This window comes from Engystomops pustulosus, chromosome 2, assembly GCF_040894005.1.
Source record: "Engystomops pustulosus chromosome 2, aEngPut4.maternal, whole genome shotgun sequence".
Lineage (NCBI taxonomy): Eukaryota > Metazoa > Chordata > Amphibia > Anura > Leptodactylidae > Engystomops > Engystomops pustulosus.
The window spans coordinates 131,711,360-131,732,269 of record NC_092412.1 but is presented as its reverse complement, the minus strand read 5'-3'; the positions used below and the strand labels follow the sequence as shown (position 1 = coordinate 131,732,269).

At 40.1% G+C, this 20,910-nt stretch overlaps 1 protein-coding gene across 1 annotated transcript in view; it reads left to right on the top strand.

Moving 5' to 3' along the window:
- The window catches only part of INTS2 (integrator complex subunit 2), a 48,161-nt gene that overhangs the window by 9,840 nt on the left and 17,411 nt on the right, over positions 1 to 20,910 (top strand). The window contains exons 8-16 of the mRNA XM_072136445.1: positions 47 to 267; positions 4,542 to 4,667; positions 7,650 to 7,721; positions 7,808 to 7,922; positions 11,883 to 11,951; positions 12,194 to 12,328; positions 14,569 to 14,851; positions 16,650 to 16,754; positions 18,932 to 19,096. Of these exons, the coding sequence (XP_071992546.1) occupies positions 47 to 267; positions 4,542 to 4,667; positions 7,650 to 7,721; positions 7,808 to 7,922; positions 11,883 to 11,951; positions 12,194 to 12,328; positions 14,569 to 14,851; positions 16,650 to 16,754; positions 18,932 to 19,096 (1,291 nt within the window). The remainder of the gene's footprint in view (positions 1 to 46; positions 268 to 4,541; positions 4,668 to 7,649; positions 7,722 to 7,807; positions 7,923 to 11,882; positions 11,952 to 12,193; positions 12,329 to 14,568; positions 14,852 to 16,649; positions 16,755 to 18,931; positions 19,097 to 20,910) is intronic.

Below are 20,910 nucleotides of genomic sequence, written 5' to 3'. Positions count from 1 at the left end.
GGGAATGTAGTTGTACTGACAGTATAAATTCCTCTTTTCATTTTAGAGAAGACGAGAGAACAGCAGTTCTGTATTGTGGCAGATGAGAAGGCAGCTCCTCTCAGAGTTAATGAGCATTCTTCCAACTGAGAAGAAGCCACATATATCTGAGAGCGGAGATATTGAGCTTGGAGGAGCTGCCTATTGTGGACTTAAAGAGGAGCATGTAGTCAAAGCAAGCGCCCTGCTTCGCCTGTATTGTGCATTGATGGGTATCGCTGGACTTAAGTAAATATAATCTTCTTATTTTTCTGGGAATTTTGGCTTCTCTGTAATATTGTTTTTTCTCTGTTTTGTCATTTATAGGTCAGTAAGCTTTATTGAACATAATATAACACACACACACATACTTCTCATGTGCACACGCATCTCATGCGTACACATTAGAGCTTAGATAATACACATCACGAGTCTAAACAAAATCTTACTCGTAAACGGGTACATTAAACATTAGGGGCTTGAATTCGGCACATACCCTACTTTGTAAAGAGCCCCGTTCACCAACATATACAATGTGAATGAAAGGAGGAGGATTTAAACACATACGGGTATGGAAGGCAAATGGTGAGAACATGGAGGGAAGACGGGTAGGGAAAAGGGGGGTAAAGTTGTCTCAGTAAGTGACTTTATTAATTTGCAATGTGGAATTACATTTGTTGTTGGAAGTACCAACGCTTACAGGAGCTCCGCAGAGGTCATCCAGTTCGTGCAAGAGGCAGAATCTCGGAAGGCTAACCATGGGTTCCAAATAGCGAATAAGGCAGTAGTTTTATCATCTGTTGCTTTCAGTTCTTCTATCCTGAATAAGTGTTTCAGGGCAACAACCCAATCCGCCCTAGAAGGCTCTTCAGTCGAACCCACTTCCTTGGTATGGACTGGGGCGTTGCCATGAGAAAATGTTACTGGAGGCGTTTTTTTTATTCTGGAGATAGGACCAGGAAGAACTGATAGTAAGGCCTGTTCTGGTAGGAGTGTAATGGAGGACTGGGTGAGAGAGTTATAAAGTGTGACATCTTGCCATAAAGGAGAAATCAGCGTTAACTCCAACAAATGTATTTCATTGTGCCTACACCTCCAACAACAACTAGGAACCTGTGGGTACATCTGATACAGTCGCACCGCAGTGCGATACCACTGAGATAGTATTTTAAAGTCGAAGTCCTGGAGATGACAAGATACAGACATTTTGTGAGTTGACGTAAAAGCTTTACTCCATTGTTCTTCAGTGAGGTCTTCGCCTGGAGCTGAGTTTATTAAGAGACAAAGAATGATTTTTGGATAACTATAGGGAGGGTTTGAAGAACATGGAGGAGGTGAGGCAAGGTGTCCATCTTAAGTTCATTAACGCTGCCAAACTATGATAGGGTCAACAGCTGCCATTTATTTAAGTCCATTGTGATACTTTTGAGCAGAGGGTCGTGATTAAGAGAAAAATGGGCAGGAGGGGTCAGAGTGTATGTGAACCCCAAGGTATTTTATAGAGGAATCTGGCCAGTGGAAAGGGAATGTCGATTTAAGGGAGGTAACCCCAGAGGCTCGCAGAGAGATATTGAGGATTTCTAACTTCTGTACATTTTACTTTAAAGTTGCTTACTTTGCTAAAGGTATCAAATTCCTGTAGTATAACTGGCAGAGAAATTCTGGGCTTGGATGCATATAGAATAGAATAGGGACATTTTGTGACTCGCCCTGCCTGTCTGTATCCCTTGCCAGGGATTCCATGACAAGGACATATAAAAAGGAGAGAGTGGGCGCACCTGTCTGGTCCCATTTGAGATCCTTAAAGAGGACCTGTCACCCAGAAATTGCAGCTCCTAGTGCTAAAACAAATGCAGCAGTGTTTCAATGATGGCGTTATCGGAAACCTCCAATAACGATATCTAACACTGCTGCGGAGTACAATAGAAATGTCGGCCTGCTCTCAAAGCGGTCCAGCGTTTTCATGGGGGGTGGGGGGGTGTCCATGGCGCTGCCTCTTCCCTGGACGGCCCGCTCGCTCCGTAGGCCGGCAGTGACCGTCATGCGGCAGTCGCCAGCGCTAATCCCAGCTCCTCAAGAGTACGCCGGACCACTTTGAGAGCGGTCTGGTGTTTCTATTGAACTCCGCAACGGTGTTAGAAATGATGCTGGAGCCGCAAGGCTAGCAATTAAGAGTATATTTTGGTGTCCACGTTTAATCGGGAGACTGGCCGGTAATTGCCGCAGTGTATGGGTTCCCTATCTGGTTTGGAATTAACGAATATATATGCTTGTGGTGAATCCCCTGGGAAAGGGGTGGCTTAAGAGACCGAGTTGAAGACTTTACATAGTAAGGGAAGAAATTGTGAAATGCATTTTTTTTTTTTATTAATAAAATCAGGAAGTGAAGCCATCTGGTCTAGGGCTCTCTTGTCATTTTTGAGATTTTTTAATAGCAGCAATGTTTCTTCCTCGGTCAAGTCCTCTAATGCTGAAGCCTCATGTGCGGGGATACGGGGCAAAGAGTTAAACTAAAGGTAGACAGCTTGGAGTAATCAGAGAATTTGTATAAGATCTTGTACTTCTTGTAAACTAACCGCTTTGTGGGGGAATTAATAGAAAATACATGGGGGTTAAGGGTCCATGGAGGGATGGCTTTAGTCAACCATGTGCCACATTTTATATATAGTCATTTCTGTGCACATTTATATTTTTGATCCAGAATGGATAGGATCTCCTGTCTGTGACAACATTTTTGCTTCTAATGAACTGGCAGTTCCAAGGTTATGTACAGGATAGGTTCTGTATGTTTGTTCTTAATTTGAATTTGTATGTAAGTTGGAACTGTATATTTAATAATCCCAGCCGAAAAATTTTTTTGGTTCTGTGACAATTGGATTTTAAAATGTTGGATTGTAATCAGAACCAGCATTAGCAAATCTTAATTGCAGACAGCTTTGATATCTGTTATAACTGTTTATTGTAGCCTAGGGTTATAAGTAAAGTATACGTATTTTGGCAAAGGATAAAGAGGACCTGCCAGTGGAAGAGTCTGAAGACTGACCCATTACCAGATTGAAGTCCCCCACCTGAAATATCAGAGCAATCTGAATGTGACCAGAGTGTGGAGGACCTGAACTCCAAAAGTAGTTTGTTTCTGAATAGGAATAAAACCGACGCAGAGATCTTTAAAAACGAAAGCCTATCCTCTGGGTCGCTTTTTGAGTTTAGAAGAAAACAAAGTTTTTATGGAACCCTTGCTGGGTTTGATGGGGACTATGGTACTATTTGGGATAGAAGTTAGTGGTACATTTAGGGATGGCCCCAACAACTAGTAAGCAAAAATCTGAAGTGTAGCTAGGTAGAACAGGGAGAAAGCCGCACAACAGAAAAGGAGGAAGGGAAGAAAGTAAAGATGAGTCCTAAACGTCAGAAACACATGGGAGGTGAGCTATAGTGGAGGCCCAGCCTACGGGCCACCATGTGGAAAACATATGACAATTTCGGTGAATATGGAAGCATAATATACTAGTGGAAACGCAAATAACATTGATAAAGATTTATATATCAAGACAACACAACATATCAACAAGGAATACTCTCATAGTTGCCTCATCACCCTGATATGGGGTAACCAGTGTAACATCAGTCTGATGGGTTGTTTGGGGCGGCGTCATTGCCCCCTCCTTTCTGAAGCACGTCCAGGTCACCTTCTGGGGGTTAGTTGGGGTTAAGTTCTACAATTATTTGTAGTACATCAGCAGAATGACTAACAATGTAGACCTTGTCTAGTTAACGGATCTGCAAGCAGAAGGGAAATCCTCAGGTAAGGTATATAGCCCCTCTGAGGTATATAGAGAGAAAACTATATCCGTGTAGAAAGAATTGGAGGGGTTGATCTGTGCGTATGTATATATACAATTTTATATAAGGCTAAAGGGATCCTCACTTTAAAGTTGATCACAGCACACTATGTTGTTAACATTGCTATTCTGAGTTTAAATCATATCTGAAATATCATAATGGTTGTCTGTAACATTGATGGACACTCGGGGACAGCGTGATTGCTGAGAGGATACTAAAGAGTGAATTTTTAGCCATCTTACTGCCAAGTATAAGCTCCCTGTTTAACACACAAGATACTGTGATCCTTTTTGATTGAAGCATCTAAGAGGGTTCAGAGGGAGCAGCCCCATCTCTAGCTGGTCTCTATGACAGCCGTAGGCCTTTAAATGTTTTCTGGATCTGTGTTGCTTGAAAGATTACAAGACACAAAACGGCTAGTCATTAAAGTTTGAAATAAAAGCTGGGAGCTGGGGTATAAAGTGTTACTCTATTATTGATATGGAGGCTTTTTAATAATTTTTCACTGGCAGGAATAGCAGTAAGTCATAATATCCATCCACAAGTGAACAAAGTAGATACATCATATACATTATATGAAGAAAAGCACTATACTGGATTGTACCTGACGGATTCATAGCCAAAGCACTTTTCTTTTAACTTCTTTGGACTTTCTTATGGTGTTTGTATTTACATTGCAGGCCAACAGATGAAGAAGCCGAGCAAGTGCTTCAGCTCATGACCAGCCGTCCACCTGCAACTCCTGCTGGGGTGCGGTTTGTCTCCCTTTCTTTCTGTATGCTGCTAGCATTTTCAACACTAGTAAGGTGAGAGGTGATTGACCTTGATATAAACAAAATCCAGAAGCGTTGGGAGATTTATCAGTCTGTCTTTGTGTGACCTAGCACGGATACAAGAAAGTTCAGTCTGTGCACAAAAACATTTAGTCCTTAACTAGATCTGAACTACTCTGAAAATTGATTCAGCATAATTTATCTGATGCGCAATAAGACTTTGGAGTCTAACTCTGCACTGGTCTCTTCACTGACATTTTGTTAAATCCTCTGCATAATACTCAAGAAACTTTAACCTTTAAGATGGAACCTGTCGGGCACATATAGCCCCCTAAAACACAGGTCCTACCACTTTTACTGTAGTGAGTTGCTCTGCATGATGGTGAAATGAGTCAGCGGCTTTAGTGAAATAAAATAACCCCCCACTCTGTAATCCTGTGGATTGAGTCAGCCGGTGTTCCTGAGCTGATCTGAGTCGGGCTGAAACACCTCTTCCTCCTTTTGTAAACACAACTTCCTCTAAGCTGCAGCACATAAAGGGGTGTGAATGATATGTGCAGGGGCGTGCTTACCAAAGGACAGAGGGAAGAGGATGTTGTAGCCTGATTCGGATAAGCTCAGGAACACCGGCTGACTCAATTCACAGGATTACAATGCAGAGTGGGGGGTTATTTCACTAAAGCCGCTGACTTATTTCAATATCATCATATTGAGTAACTCGCCTCAGTAATTGAGGGGGGACCTTCAGTTCGGGGGATCTCCCTGACAGGGACTCTTCAAGGTGTTTTCCAGTTTTAACATGTTTAACAACCATTAATGGAAATTGCTGGGATTCCTGTTAGTTGTCCTGTTCAGTGTTTGACTGCTATAACTGTACACTGGTACGGATATGGTAGTCGGTAATTAAACAGGACCACACAGGTTTAAAATATAATACAGGCAGTCCCAGGGTTACATACAAGATAGGGTCTGTAGGTTTGTTCTTAAGTTGAATTTGTTTGTAGGTCAGAACTGTATATTTTATCATTGTAATCCCAGCCAGAACTTTTTTGGTCTCTGTGACAATTGGATTTTAAAAATGTTGGGTTGTCATAAGAACCAGGATAAATAATAAAGCTTCATTACAGACACCTCTGATAACTGTTACAGCTGATCATTGTAGCCTAGGACTATAGCACAATAAATTACCAATATCCACAGGTTTGTTTGTAACTAGGGGCCGTATGTAAGTTGAGTGTTCTTAAGTAGGGGACCCCCTGTAATTAAGCAAATACTATTAGGTCATGGAGTTTGTTCTGAATGGTAAATTATACAAAACTTGTTCCTAGTGACAAGAGTTTAGACCCAAACACATCTGAAATTGGGAGAGACTGCTCTCCAACTGGACTACGCGGTCCTAGGGTAGGTTCATTATTTGAAGCAGATTTTAAGGTGGCTTCTGTTTAGCTGTAACACAAAGCATAGGTTTGGCACATGGATTAGCCTTATGCTGTGAGACCATTCATCTGTGATTCCACCACTAAAACCGCAGAAAAATAGGGGAAGTTTTTGGTGTGGATTGTGAGATCCTTCCAAGTCATCTGCAAAAACTGTGAATATATCTGTGGGTCATGCATATAGGACTTGCGATGGTGTCAATTTTAAACTCTGTATGTATGATTTTACTCGCCACTTTATACATTCATATCATACCTTCATCTTTGATGAATGATTAGTGCCCCCATCATGTCATCTGAGGGCATCAATCGGCCTACAGTCTCATAGATGCCATGGATACTGATCTCTATTAGAGATCAGCAGTAAAATTATGATGTATTGTAATACAGCAGTGCCGTATATATTCGATTATTGATCAGACTCTCCAGGGGTAAAGAACCCTAGGGGGTCTAAAATAACAGGGGGAAAAAAAAATTTAAAAGTCGGCTTAAATAACGCCCTTTCCCTAGAATATGTATAAAAATAAACTGTAAAAATCATAAACATAATAGGTATTGCCAGTTTTTAAAAATGCCTGATTGAAAAAGGCCCAAATTGTTGTAAATTAAAATGTCTGTTCCACTAAAAATGACACATTACACAGGTCCATACAGTGAAATATGAAAAAGTTATTGGCCTCAGATTTTTATTATAATCTAATAAACGCTATATAAATTTGGTGCCTGTGATCATACCGATCCAAAGATTAAAGGGGGTGTCATTAGGAAGCCAGCAAGAAAACGCAGCAAATGTGTTTTTTTTCTCTTGTCAATTTCACTGCAATTGGATTTTTTTTCCAACTTTCCAGTACATTGCCAGGAATATTAAATGTTGCCACTAATAGGTACAATTTGTCCCGCCGAATAACAAGCCCTCACATATCTCTGTAAATGTAAAAATATAAGTCCTGAAAGTATTAAGTGATGTAGGATTTTCGGATTTCTTGCTGTTTTGAAGACTTTAAGCAGTGCTAGCTAGGCTTCCACCCATACTACATGCCATGAACATAATGAAAGTGGAAGTTTTCCAATTTTATATTAAACATGGGAGTTTTTTTCAAACAAAATACCAAATAAAGCAAACTATTCTTTCCTCTCCTCCTGGCTACTTTATATTACTTCAGTATAGGGGTGGCGAAGTCCTTATTCACATCACCGATAAAGCAGATTGGTGCCCCCGCCCCTCCCCCAGCACTTTATTATTTAAGCTGCAACTCCCTTTTCATGATTATGGAGACTGACCAGTATGTCATATATTAAGAACATCTTTCTAGCATCTGTCTGTGCATGTAACAATAGACAAATATCCTGGTAACCCCCTGGGCAAACTTAGATTGGACCTACTCTACCTGGAATTTGTAGAAATGGTAAAAGAAGAAACCCTATAGCAGTATAATATGAAACTTTATTGTAACTAGACCATTGGAAATCATTATAAGACCTCCTGCAGACTCTAGAACAGCCTTTTTTTACACTAATACCAGCAATGCTGTTTTTCAATACTGTTATAGGGATGTAACATGTTTCATATTTGTTTCAGTACCCCAGAACAGGAGCAGTTGATGTTGATGTGGCTTAGCTGGATGATAAAAGAAGAAGCTTATTTTGAAAGGTTGGTCTGCACATGTAATGTGGGTGGAATTGTTAATTCTAAGAGTGTTACGTACTCTTACATTCTTCTTTGCTTGGTCTTTACAGTACAGCTGGTGTGTCTGCCTCTTTTGGAGAAATGCTGCTATTAGTTGCCATGTATTTCCATAGCAACCAGTTGAGCGCCATCATTGATTTGGTCTGTTCTACATTGGGAATGAAGGTAAATACTGAATGTGATCTCTTATTGCACTTACATAGACAGCTGTCGTTAGATTGTAAAAAAGTAGGCACGGCTTGCTATGTAAGGAGCCTCCATTGCAGATTTCATTAAAATGCACAGGCAAATGATTCATGCATTTGACACATTATCTAGTAAAATAACATGGTGTAACCGAAGCCCAAAGGAGCCTAGTTTTAAGATGCAAAATCTATATACTATTTAAATCATGTCAGTTTTAAGAACTGTATTCAGTTTTGATTTGGTTTTAGTTGCAGTTTTATAATTCAACAGCTGAAAAGAAATTTATTGAGCAAGTTTCACCTGTGTGGTTGATATTTCGCATCTGACATATCAGCATTTGCTTTCTTCCACCTGTGCTGACTGTACAAGAGAAGCAAAGCAAATGACCAGCACCTCACAAGATGTAGTTCTGTGCCACAAGAATAACGGACTAGAGGACAAACTCTGAGCCTGGGGTGGAAGGGGTTCTAATGGGTATTGCCTATTCAATTCGTGAAGTGTACCAGCAATATATGGAGGTGGCCGGTACAAGAATGGAGATTTGGCTGAGGAAGGGATTTGAGCATAGTGATATATGATGAAAGAAGGGATATTCAAAGTCCAATCCTCTGCACTGTGGTCAGTTCATGAAATGTGACCAGCATTTGACATCCATGATTTATGGACAGACCACGGTGCTAATGGCCTTAATCTGTGTAATGGTATGTTCCCATGGTGCAATTAAAACTGCATTGAAAAGAACTACATTCAGTTTTGATATATTGATATGTGGTTTCTTAAATTAACAGTTAAAAGAACTGCAAAATCTAAAAAAGCACGCATAGAAGCATCAAAACAGAGTTCAGGTATTTACCATACACTACATATACCACATAAACTTGTCTCCACCAGGATTCTTCTGATTTAATTTCCGTTTGAAATGCAGACCACTACATTCATTCCATGTTTTAGACCATTTTCAGGCAGTTTTCAGTCTTTCCTGAAATTGGGGGATGGCCTCTGAAAAAGGGTGTGTGGTCTAGTCCAAGCACCAGACAATATAGTTCTGCTGTGAACTAGACCAACTAATAGCTGGTCTAAAGTCTGACTCTACTGTCTTACGTTACACCCGATAAACCATCCCGCGTGATTTATGTGTCGCAAATAAGAACTGTGGATTCAGACTTTGCACTGGTGAATTCACCAACAGTTTTAATCTCCCCCAATGTGTTTGCGCACTTTGTGTTACTCACGTTGTGTTGACTACCATACTATAATGATCTCGGTATGGCAGAGTTGTAATAACCGATGCATTTTTCTCAAAATCATGCACAAGTAAAAAGATTCTGTATAAAACCACCCTGAGATATAGCCTATGTCAGTGATGGCTAACCTATGGCACGGGTGCCAGAGGTGGCACATTTAGAGCCCTTTCTGTGGGCACTCAGGCCATCACCAGAGATGACTCCAGGCATCTTCCTGCAGTCCCAGACAGCCCAGGACTTGCTGTGCACAGAGGTATTTTAAAGTGACAGCTCTACCTGGGACTATTTTCTGCTTTATTGGTGTCCTCAGAGTGATGGTATCAATGAAAGCTGTGACAGAGAAGGGAGTATAAATCACAAATTAAATTTCTGTGTTGGCACTTTGCGATAAATAAGCGGGTCTTTGATGTAGTTTGGGCACTCAGCCTCTAAAAGGTTTGCCATCACTGGCCTATGTTAAAGAATGTGATGTTTACACAATAAAGATAATTTTTAACCCCTTACTTTACAATTTTACTAATTTTTATTGCTTTTTTAGCTTCTATCACTCAGTCACTCTCTAAGCAGGAACTTCATGATTCCTCTGTGCTGAGAGGTGTGATGACAATCTGCTTAGATCATCAGGTTACAGGTTTATATGCACTTTCATTCAGCATCTAAACATTGTACTAGTATCTGACACATAGAAAGAGAGATGAGACAGATAAGAGATGAGACACTCTCCGCTCTGCTAAATCTCAGGTATAAAACACAGTCAACCTGGCTGTGCCTCCCTCCCCTGGATAAAGACCTTATCTTTCCTGTAGCTTGTAGAGTAAGCCTCCTCACACTGTTTGCTGGTAGTAACTGTCTTTGTGTGTGTCTTGGAATGCAAGGGGAGGGACTGATGCAGAGAGGAGCAGACAGCAGCATCGGACAGAAGAATTTGTCCTGCTCAACCTAGACTTCTGATTTACGGTTGGATCCCAATGCAACCGAAATTGTATAGACCAGGACTGACAGACATGTTGAAATTATCTGTGAAATGCTGTATTTTTGTTAAAGGAAACCCACCATTTCAAATGGTCGGTGTAATCTGTAAACACCGAGCACCAGCTCAGGGTGCTTACACTCGCTAGTGTTATTAACCACGGTATCGCGGTTTTAACACTTTTTAAACTTTATAGCAGAAGCTGCTTCGGCGCTGTGCGCGTGCAACGCCTGCAGCATTTCCTATGTAGGCGTGATACCGCGGTTAATAACACTAACGAAAGTAAGCACCGGCACCAGCTCATCCTGAGCTGGTGCTCGGTGTTTACAGTTTACACAGACCATTTGAAATGGTAGGTTTCCTTTAACAGTGAATTGGAGAATGTGTGTTATTTTGTTATCCTGTTATCTTGTCTTTGTGGGAATACCCCTTTAAGGCTTACGTGAGTAAAGCCAGTTTTGCATCAAAGCAAAGTGATAAGACTTATACAGTGCTTGAGATATCTTTTGTTTGAGATCTTCTATTGTTCACCTTTAATTTCGATTGGTGATTAATATTCTATGGGTTGGTCTTCAAAACCCAGTGTTTATGGAGCTGCTTTTGTTTAACAGGCCATTGACATCATATCCATTTGCAGCTCAGCGCTGTTCAAAAAATTTAATCCAAGCTGCCATTCTAAGCTCTGCCTCTGTACATCTATCTTGCTGTGCTCATAAGGAGTGAACAGGCTGTAGCTACCCAATTCTTATATTCATTGGAGATCAAAATTGAAAAACACACAATTTCCGAACTATCAATCAAGGTCATTGTGTAATCCTATGTGCGTATATCCCAACATTGATCAAAATCAGAGAACACATTCAGATACCTGAATGTTATTTGTGATGGTCTGGCACCTGATGCTTATTGCTTCAATTTGACAAATTTAACTGGCAGACTCTGGGTGCGGTCACATGTCGATTTGCCTAATTAAACAGATGTTAACACCTGCGTTTACAAAACGCATGTGTTAACCACGATGTTTGTGTTAACAACTGCATGTGTTAACCACAATGTCAACACTTGCGTTCTGTAAACGCAGGAGTTAACAACTGTTTAATTAGGCAAATCTCCCTCAGCTGTAGCAATGCAGTAAACGTGACGTGTGACCACACCCTCAGGATGTGGTCACACAAGGCGCGTGCATTTTGGCTGCACCCTCACTTTCCCATGGGCTTTGCAGAAATGGTGTGCCATTCCAGAGTGACTGCAATGCTTTTCCCTAGACAAACTTGTTGTGTGGACAGAAAAGTGGTTTATTTCTTCAATTTAGCGATGAAACCAAGTTTCATTAATTTAGGTCCAATAGGAAGCATTATGTTGACAAACTAGGGAAAGACTGAATGCAAAGTGTCAGTGAAAGGTGGTGTCATGGTTTGGGGAATGTAATCTGTAGCAGGCGTTGCTACATGGCTGAGTGAATACTAGTGTGTATCTGAACCTTTTTCAGCAACACATGGTTCCTTCCTGTCAAAATGGGTAAAGCAGTTCCTTGAAACAGAAAACATTGAAACCATGAAGTGGGCAGCCCAGAGTCCTCATCTAAACCCAATAGAAAACATCCGCAATTCCTTGGTGGCAAAGTTATGGCCAAGAATCCACATACATCACCAAAGTATTTGTTTTCTTTGTGTTTCTATATTAGTTGTTGTGTTCAGACTCTTTGCTCTTTTTGCTCTTTTCTAGATTGTCATTAAACCAAGTTCTCTCAGTAGAATGAAGACCATTTTTACTCAGGAGATATTTACAGAGCAGGTATGATAGATATATCCCTTGCTATGCTATATTTATGCTTTACTTTAATGCAGGCTGACATTTGTGTGTTTTATATGTAAATTAGAAAATCTCTTGTTAGTGTCGTCATATTTTAATGTTGATCACCCTCTGTGGATCCATGGGACGTTTCTTTCATATACTGTATATTTAAATGTTTTTGTGATTGGTGAAACAGAAAAGTATCATATTTATTTATTTTTTTGCTTGTCTCCTGTATTTAGGTTGTCACAGCCCATGCTGTTCGGGTCCCTGTCACAAGCAATCTAAGTGCTAACATTACTGGTTTTCTACCTATTCACTGTATATATCAGCTACTGCGAAGCCGAGCTTTCACCAAACACAAAGTGTCTATAAAGGTACGATTGTCCCACTGTTTTGACTCTCAAAGCAAAATACATAAAATACTCTACTTGGATTCTATTCGCTAAAGATGATAGTAATAATAATAATTCTTATATTGTGCAGCGCTGCATAATCTGTAGGCACTAAGAGAACAAAATTTTGACTCAATTGCCAAGCTAAGATTTTATTCTGCGTTATATTGAAGTACTAACTGTAGCTTCCGGCCTTGCCTCTGATAGTAAATAACTGCTCTTCGCTATAACAAAATAGAAATAAAAATATTTTATGTATCACTGACTCTCAGGCCCTGTCGCAGCCTGCCTGTCATCCAGCTTGTCTGTCTGTGTCTGTCTGGCCCTGTCGCAGCATGCCTGCCTGTCTGTCAGGTCCTGCCTCTATCCATCTTACCTCACACATAAGCGGTCTTATACTCATTGTCTATAGTAACCAATCAAAGCTCAGAGCTCATATTAATGACCTGTGGCAGAATAGCAGCTAATCACGGCTCAGCTTCCAACTGCCATAGCAGCAGACAATGGCTCCTGTATATTCTGGGTAATAAGTGGATTTTGGAAAGCGCAGGGGTGACACACTCGCTCACTCACACACTCACTCACTTCCATGCACAGATAAATGTAGTTGAAATGTAGAAAGAACAAGAAAGGTAAAGCTTTCCCTGTAATGTGTTTGTGTGATGCTGGCAAGACGACTAAGTCTTCCAAGGTTCTTCTTAGTCTGCTTATGGCATTAAGAAGCTTGTTCTGACAACTCTTGGTATTGGAATGTGTGACCTGACTGACTTGAGCTGAGAATTAATGTAAGAGCTTAGCTTACTCTAGACAAGTACATTAACACATTCGTTCTTAGTGATTATATAAAAACATTTGTTTTATATTTAGTAGTTTTACTTGAATAAAATTGAGACAAAGCTTTCATTAAATTGTAACTAAATGGTCAACATTTCTTTCTTGCACATTTTAATGATTTGTGTATAAATCTTTTTGTCCTGTATCCATTGAGGGCTCAGGGATAAAGAAATCTGATAAACGAACTTATGACTAACCCTTTCCCTGCAATTAGGAATTTATACACGTAGGGCGCTTCATGCAAAGTGTAAAATCTAATTAATAAAAATCGACTTTGGAACAAAATGTGCCCCAAACAGAAAATAATTAGCTTCACACCTTCTAAATGTTATAGATGAACATGGGCTCACAGATACCTCAGTCATATGTTTTCATGAATAAATCCTCATTAATTATCCAAAACTAATAAACACCATAGAAATTTTAAGATTGTCTCAATATATAAAATATAGCAAGTTAACAGATTAAATGCATAGTCACAACTAAAACCTTTATATTTTTTGAAAGCAGCCAACCTGGCAATTGCATTTGTCTTGAGTGACCTACACAAACTATTTGGAAAAAAAATATGCATGAAAACTTACACTTTTCCATAAAACTCCTATCAAAACGAAGTTTTACACACAAATGGGGATGTAAAAATAAGTGAGCAGATTTCTGTAAACCAGAACACACAACATCAACAAGAATTAAAACTCTCAAAAATCTTAAAACAAAAACCATGCAATATTTGTTTGCAATCCACAAATAAATCATAGCCTACTATGTATACAAACATAATTTTTTAATTAATACAAACAACCACCAAGTGTGCTCTCAGATTGTTCTGGATAGCCGAGTGTTAATAACGTGTGCATTAGTAAACATTATCCCTCATTAAAATATGGCAACAGAGTAAATATTGACTGTGCACTCTCCTCTGTGCACTCTTTCTGCAGCCTGTTGGTCATGTGAGGCCGCCTGCACCATTCATCTGAGGGAGCAGAGCGGGGTCGGTTGGACCCCTCGTTTTCGCAATCTGTGGGGGTCTCGGCACTGTGACCCCACTGATCGGCAAGTTAGGCCCTATCCCGTGGATAGGGCCTTACTTTACTTCGTGGAAAAACCCCTTTAAGCTACTCTGTGAAAGCAGTTCAGTCTCCTTTGCATGCTCGTAAAGCGAGGTATGCACCTCTAAGGAAAAATGTGTTATAGGGGGTAGCTTATATTAAGGAGACTCCTTGTTAGCAGGCTACCTTATGATCACATTTTGCAGTGTTAAATATGCATTAATCTTCCAAGCCATCAGAAAAATTCATTAGGCACAATAGAATCACAATCTGGATAATTATGCAATGCATGAAATTTGCCAAGATTACTTTTTTACTATGAACAATGTATTGTTTTAGGACTGGATCTACACTCAGATTTGTGAGACTACTACTCCTCTACATCAACAGCTGATACCACTCATTGATGTATACATTAATTCAATAATCACCCCTGCATCAAAGTCCAGCCCAGAAGCCACCAACAAACCAATCACAGAGCAAGAAATATTGAAGGTTTTTCAAGGTCATGCAGGGGAAAATTTTCGTCAGAACCAGTGCAGCAAAATTACTACTCAGTTACTTTTACTCTATTATCTTCTCTCTTATGAAGAAGCTCTGCTGGCTAACTCCAAAACACTAGGTAGGTAATTTCATTGTTATTAGATTACTTAAAATATTGGGGAATATATGGGGAAAGAATATTTGCGTTCAACAGGATAGAAGTTTCTAATATTAATCTGCACTGTTTCTATTTCTGAGAAGTTGTTTTAGAATTGGAGTAAAGTTTTATTCATTTTAGGTGACATAGTGAATATGAAACCTTTCTAGGTTTTGTTTAGTAATCTCACTTTCTGAAATGTGCTTACCTTCATGTAATTTATAAGAAAATATAAAACAGACCTTTTTAAAATGTAAAAAAAAAATGTAAACAAATTAAGCTAAATTCACACTATTGTCAGCATTTCCGTTTATCCCTGTTTAAAAAAAAAAAACCAGATGACAAATAGACTGAAGACATGTCAGTTACTGTCTGTTTTAACATTTACTATGAGAAATTACCTCTCTCTCGCTTGGACAAGAGTATGCCAATACTCAAAGATGTTCCTGCCACACAAACATCTAAATTTAAAATCTCACATTTATGTAAAATCATCTATTTAAAACAGTCTCCCATTGATAGCTATTATTATTATTTAAAGAGCACCATTTATTCCGTGTGCTCTACAATCAATAAGGCATTCACATACATTACATATAGTTGAGCACAAATGCAAACTACAGCAATCTGGAACAAGTGGGCGGAGGACCCTGCCCATGAGGGCTCACAATATATATGGATGGGTAGATGGAGACATGAGGCAAGGGAGCAGAGCAGTTAATGTGTGTGGTTGGCAATCTTTAACAGGTGGGTTTTTCAGGTTACGTTTGAAAAAATGGTGGACAGTCTTAAACATTTTGGTATTGTTCCACAGGAGATGGGGGGGGGGGGTGCACAGTAGAAGTCTTTGAGACAGTTGTCACAAGAACAGATGGAAATGGAGTGAAGCAGCCTCTGAGGAACAGAGGTTGTGTGGAACAATATTGGCTGATTAGGTCAGAGATGTATGGAGGACAGGTTGTGGACGACTTTGTAAGATGGGAGGGGCTTTAGAGAGTTAATTGGGAGACTACAGGGAAGAATATTGTAGTATTGATTAGCTATGGGATACAAGAGACATTCTTGAGATGAAGGAGGCAGGTTGTAGTAAGGGAGTGGATGTGAGACTTAAACGAGAAGTCCAAGGTGACGCCAAGGCAGCAGACTTTGAACTGCTGAGAATGTGGAGGAAAGATTAGTTTAGCTTTTTCCATGTTGAGTTTTAGAAAACTGGAAGAGAATATAACTGGGCACTTTTGAATTCTGACTAGAAGAGGGTATATATCTTGGCCAGAAGTATAGATCTGTGTGTCATCTGCATAGGAGTGGTATTGAAAGCTGTAAGACTTAATGAGCTGTGCTTGGCCAGTGGTGTAGAGGGTGAAGAGTAGGGGACCCAGGACAGTACCTTAAGGCGTTGTGAGAGTGATGCACTGAAAGTCCAGTTGAAGAGGTACCAGAAGTGATAAAGGAAACTACAGCAGTGGATAGCGAAAGGTTAGAGATGAGTTAGAGCTGAGATGAGCACAGTGGGGGTAATTTCCTTCCATACTGTAATGAGAAGTTGGTTAAGTGGGCGGGTAATCAATGTTAAAATTATAGCTTCCTTTATGCATATATAGAAACTGCATGCAAAAGTGATGACTGCCTAAATGAACATAACTGTTGGCTTAAAATTTACATTGATGTCAATGGGATTTTTAACGGCTATGTTAAACTTCTGTTTAAATGGTAGTGTGAACTGAGTTTAATAAAGTTGGAAAAAATTGATTCAGATATGCTATCTCTGCTCTAATTACAGCGGCCATGCAGAGGAAACCTAAGTCTTACTCTTCATTATTAATGGATCAGATTCCAATAAAGTTCCTCATTAGACAGGCACAAGGTCTTCAGCAAGAACTTGGAGGTGAGTAACTCTGTGTACATAGTCTGATAACTATGGTTGATTTATTTCAGGAAAACGCTGTCTAACCTTGTATATTGTAGTGCAGTTAAAGAAAATCTACCATCAAAATGAAGCATGATAAACCAGGGAAACTTGCTTACAGTCCAGACACTGTGACTGTGGTAATCTTCTTATATTTGTTCTCCATGACCACCTTGATAAAATCAAGTTTTAAAAGTAAAAGGGGCTCTGGTGGGTGTTTCTAGATCCTATCAGTGCTGCATATTCACAGACTGTTACAATGAGTTTGCCCCCCCCCCCTCACCCCCACTGCACTTCTTGCTTCTGCTAGATTACACAGGCAGAGAGAGGAGAGAGAGCAGGGTGAGACATGTTCTGCTCATTGTAAAAACCTGTGAAAAGACATCACTGAGGGCCTCTGGAAATTGTAAAAGTTTATTTTAGAATGAATTAGGCCATGGATAACAAATACCATATATACTCGAATATAAGCTGAGTTTTTCAGCACAAAATATGTACACTTCATTCAGGTCCTCTGCTGTCTTCTGAAGCCCCAGCTCCGTCTTCGAGTTCCTCTTGGGTATCACACACTGTCAGCAAGCAGCTGACGTCATGGTATATGCGACGGCAGCGCACATGAACTCGGAGCTTCGAAATATGAGAGGACCACTGGGGGGGGGGGGTAGTTGGGCGTCGGAAAGGGTAGTACACAGTTTACCCCCCAACCCTTTTTTTTTTTTTTTTAATGTGCGAAGGCTATGGGGCTATTGGGAGAAGGCTATGACAATTGCATTTCCCGCCCTGGGCTTATACTCGAGTCAATAGGTTTCCCCAGTTTTTTATGTGTTAAAATTAGGCGGTTGGCTAAACTCGGAGCCATACGGTACTCTTAGATCTAGGCACAGTGACTGTGATAATCTTCTTGTAAGTGTCGCTAGTTTATCATGCTTTGTTTTTAATGGTAGATTTTTTTAAAGTGGTTGTCTTATATTAACTAATGGTATTTTTATTTTTAATAAACATAAATGGTTCTCATGCAAGTGAGGCAGATGTATAAATAGTGTTGGTGAATATGCTAGTGCAGATTTTGACTCCACATTTGTATTCTGCACCAGATAAATCACGTTGGATGAACTGTGGGGTCCTTCTTTAGACCAGCTATTAGTATGTCTAGTTTGGATCTGAATTTACTGGTGCATTGTTTAGACCACACCCCTTTTCCCGGGGTCAAAAAACTGTCCAAAAATGATCTAAAGCCTGCAATAAATGTGGCGCACTGTATATCAGGTGAAAATGACTCCAGAATTCTTGTGAAGACAGGTTGATGAATTTCCCCAAGTATCTACAGAATGTCACCACTCAACCACTGATTGGCTGTAGCAGTGCTGAGCCGCCCAGCTCATCATCATGGGAGGTCCAGCACTGGATGGCATTTGGGGAAATTTAAAATAATATAATTTATATATCTTGGACAGCCCCTTTTAATGTTTCTGCTGAGTGCATCATTTGTACCATAGTTTAAAGCGAAGGAAAGCTTGTCTGTTGATCCTAAATTACTGAAGAAGTATTTTTACCCTGTAAATAATAATAATTCCTTTTATATACTGAGAAACATGGACTTGGAACCTGTCGGACGGATTGTATCGACTGTACATGATGTAACTAAATGTGAAAATCCCATCATGTAAATGCACCCAAAGGCATGCGACACTGTGTACCCGTTACGGGCAGGATACAGGTGGAAGTGATCCCCTGTTTGTGACCAGTTTTGCCTGGGGGGACATCGGCGGGTGAACCCCTTATGTATAAAGGAAATAAGAGGCAAAACTGTAAATCAGGGCAGGAATAGGACCTGCTCTATGATTTACAGCTCGGCACACACTGTGCGTTGAGACATAGTAAATGCACCTCACAGCAACCATGTACAATAGAAGTCAGTGGGGAACTTGACTTCGCTGCTGTTTTTGCGATTAGCTCACAACCTCCAAAAATGGTTGTGTGCTTTAGACCATATACCATGTTCACACTATATGCATTGCAAGTTAATCACGTAGAACATTTTTTCACAAAAAAAAAACCAACGTATTCCATGCACATAGTAGCTGGTGCTCATAGAATAAGAATTCTAATAACTACATGGTGCTTTTCTTTATTATTATTCCTTCTCTCTTCTCCAGGCTTACACTCTGCCCTGCTGCGTCTGCTTGCCACAAACTACCCTCATCTGTGCATTGTGGATGATTGGATATGTGAGGAGGAAATTACTGGTACTGATGCTCTCTTAAGGAGAATGTTGATGACACATTCTGCCAAAAGTCATTCCCCAAAACAACTACAAGACGGTGAGCCAAAAAAATGTAGATGTACAAATGCATAAATATAAAAAATTGTGGAGTAGTGAAAATGTAACATTAAAAGGGTTGTTATATGATTGTAAGCGCTCATGTTCAGCCACTACAACGCCCATCACTACCAGCTTCTGTTTGTATACAGACGTCACGTTGACAGTGCACGCACTACTACACCAGTTGCAGAAAGGAGCAGATGTGCAATTGTCAACAACGCATTGCTGGTTTCTTATACAAATTGAGAGTAGCAGTGACTGGTGTACAGGCAGTCCCCGGGTTACGTACAAGATGGGTTCCGGAGGTTTGTTCTTAAGTTGAATTTGTATGCAAGTCAAAACTGTATATTTTATAATTGTAGATCCAGACAGAAATTTTTTTTTGCCTCCGTGACAATTGGAGTTTAAACATTTTTTACTGTAATGGGACCAAGGATTATTAATAAAGCTTCATTACAGACACTTTATAGCTGATCATTGCAGTCTGTGACTATAGTAAAGCATCCAGAAAGCTTCACCAGAGCTCAGAGGGGTCCGTCTGTAACTAGGGGTCGTCTGTAAGTCAGGTGTCCTTAAGTAGGGAACAGACTGTATTGAAAAGCCCTAATTTGGCTTATACTCGAGTAAAGAAAAGTGTCCTCTCCTTCCAACTCCCCCTGTCAGATCCTCTTCTTTCCATTGATGTCCTCCATTGGCTCCATCTGTTGCACGCATCATGATGTCAGCCGTTTGCTGACATTCTAGTGTTTGCGCTGTCAACGGCACACCCTATGACAGTGGGGGTGAACCTATTGCACGGGTGCCAGAGGTGGCACTCTGAGCCCTCACTATGGGCACCTGCGCCATCACCCCAGCACAGTGTTCACCAGACAGGACTCAAGGCCTCTTGCAGTCCCAGGCCGCTGAGGACCCTAGAAGGAAGCTACACTGATAATTCAAACTTTTTCTTTCTACTGTATTGGTGTCCTCAGCTGCCTATACAATTTAAACAAGTTACAGAGCAGGGAGTAATAAGTTACTGTCGCATCGGCACTTTGTGAAAAATATGTGGATTTTGCTTGTAGTGTGGGCACTCGGCATCTAAAAGGTTTACCAACACTGCCCTATGATGTCAGTAAGCAGCTGAGTACTGTAAACGCTGAAGGTTTAGATACACAAAGCGGAATGTTTTACCATAGTCCCACATGAAATATTCCTTGAAATGGTTGCTGTTTATGTAGGAAAAGCTTTGTAAAATAGACAAGGTACAGTGTGTGGAGTGATTCAAATGTAGTGGTCTAGGACGGGAGATTCTCCAACTCCCCCTTAAAAACGCAGTCTATGAACAATGTCCAACAATCGACCACATAAACAGGCTTAATAAACCAATCTTATCTTTACTTCAAGACTTCTTCTTAATACATTTCTCAATAATTTTCAGTTTGTTCCATAAATATATGTATTGCACTTCCATTTAAGTATTGCACATTTCTTTGAATATTTGCTTGCATAAAATAAATCAATCTCAGGGTCATGTGAGTCAATCTCTGGTACGGTTATGTAACATTCAAAAAGGTCCAACAATTTGGTAAAATTAGTATGATATGATAGATGAGACTCACATAAAAATGATCCCTGGGGCAGAGACACTACCTCACTTGCACGCCGGACAGCGCTCAGGTACGCTCCATGTAGCTCCATGGAATGGAAGTGCAATACATATATTTATGGAACAAACTGAAAATTATTGAGAAATGTATTAATAAGAAGTCTTGAAGTAAAGATAAGATTGGTTTATTAAGCCTGTTTATGTGGTCGATTGTTGGACATTGT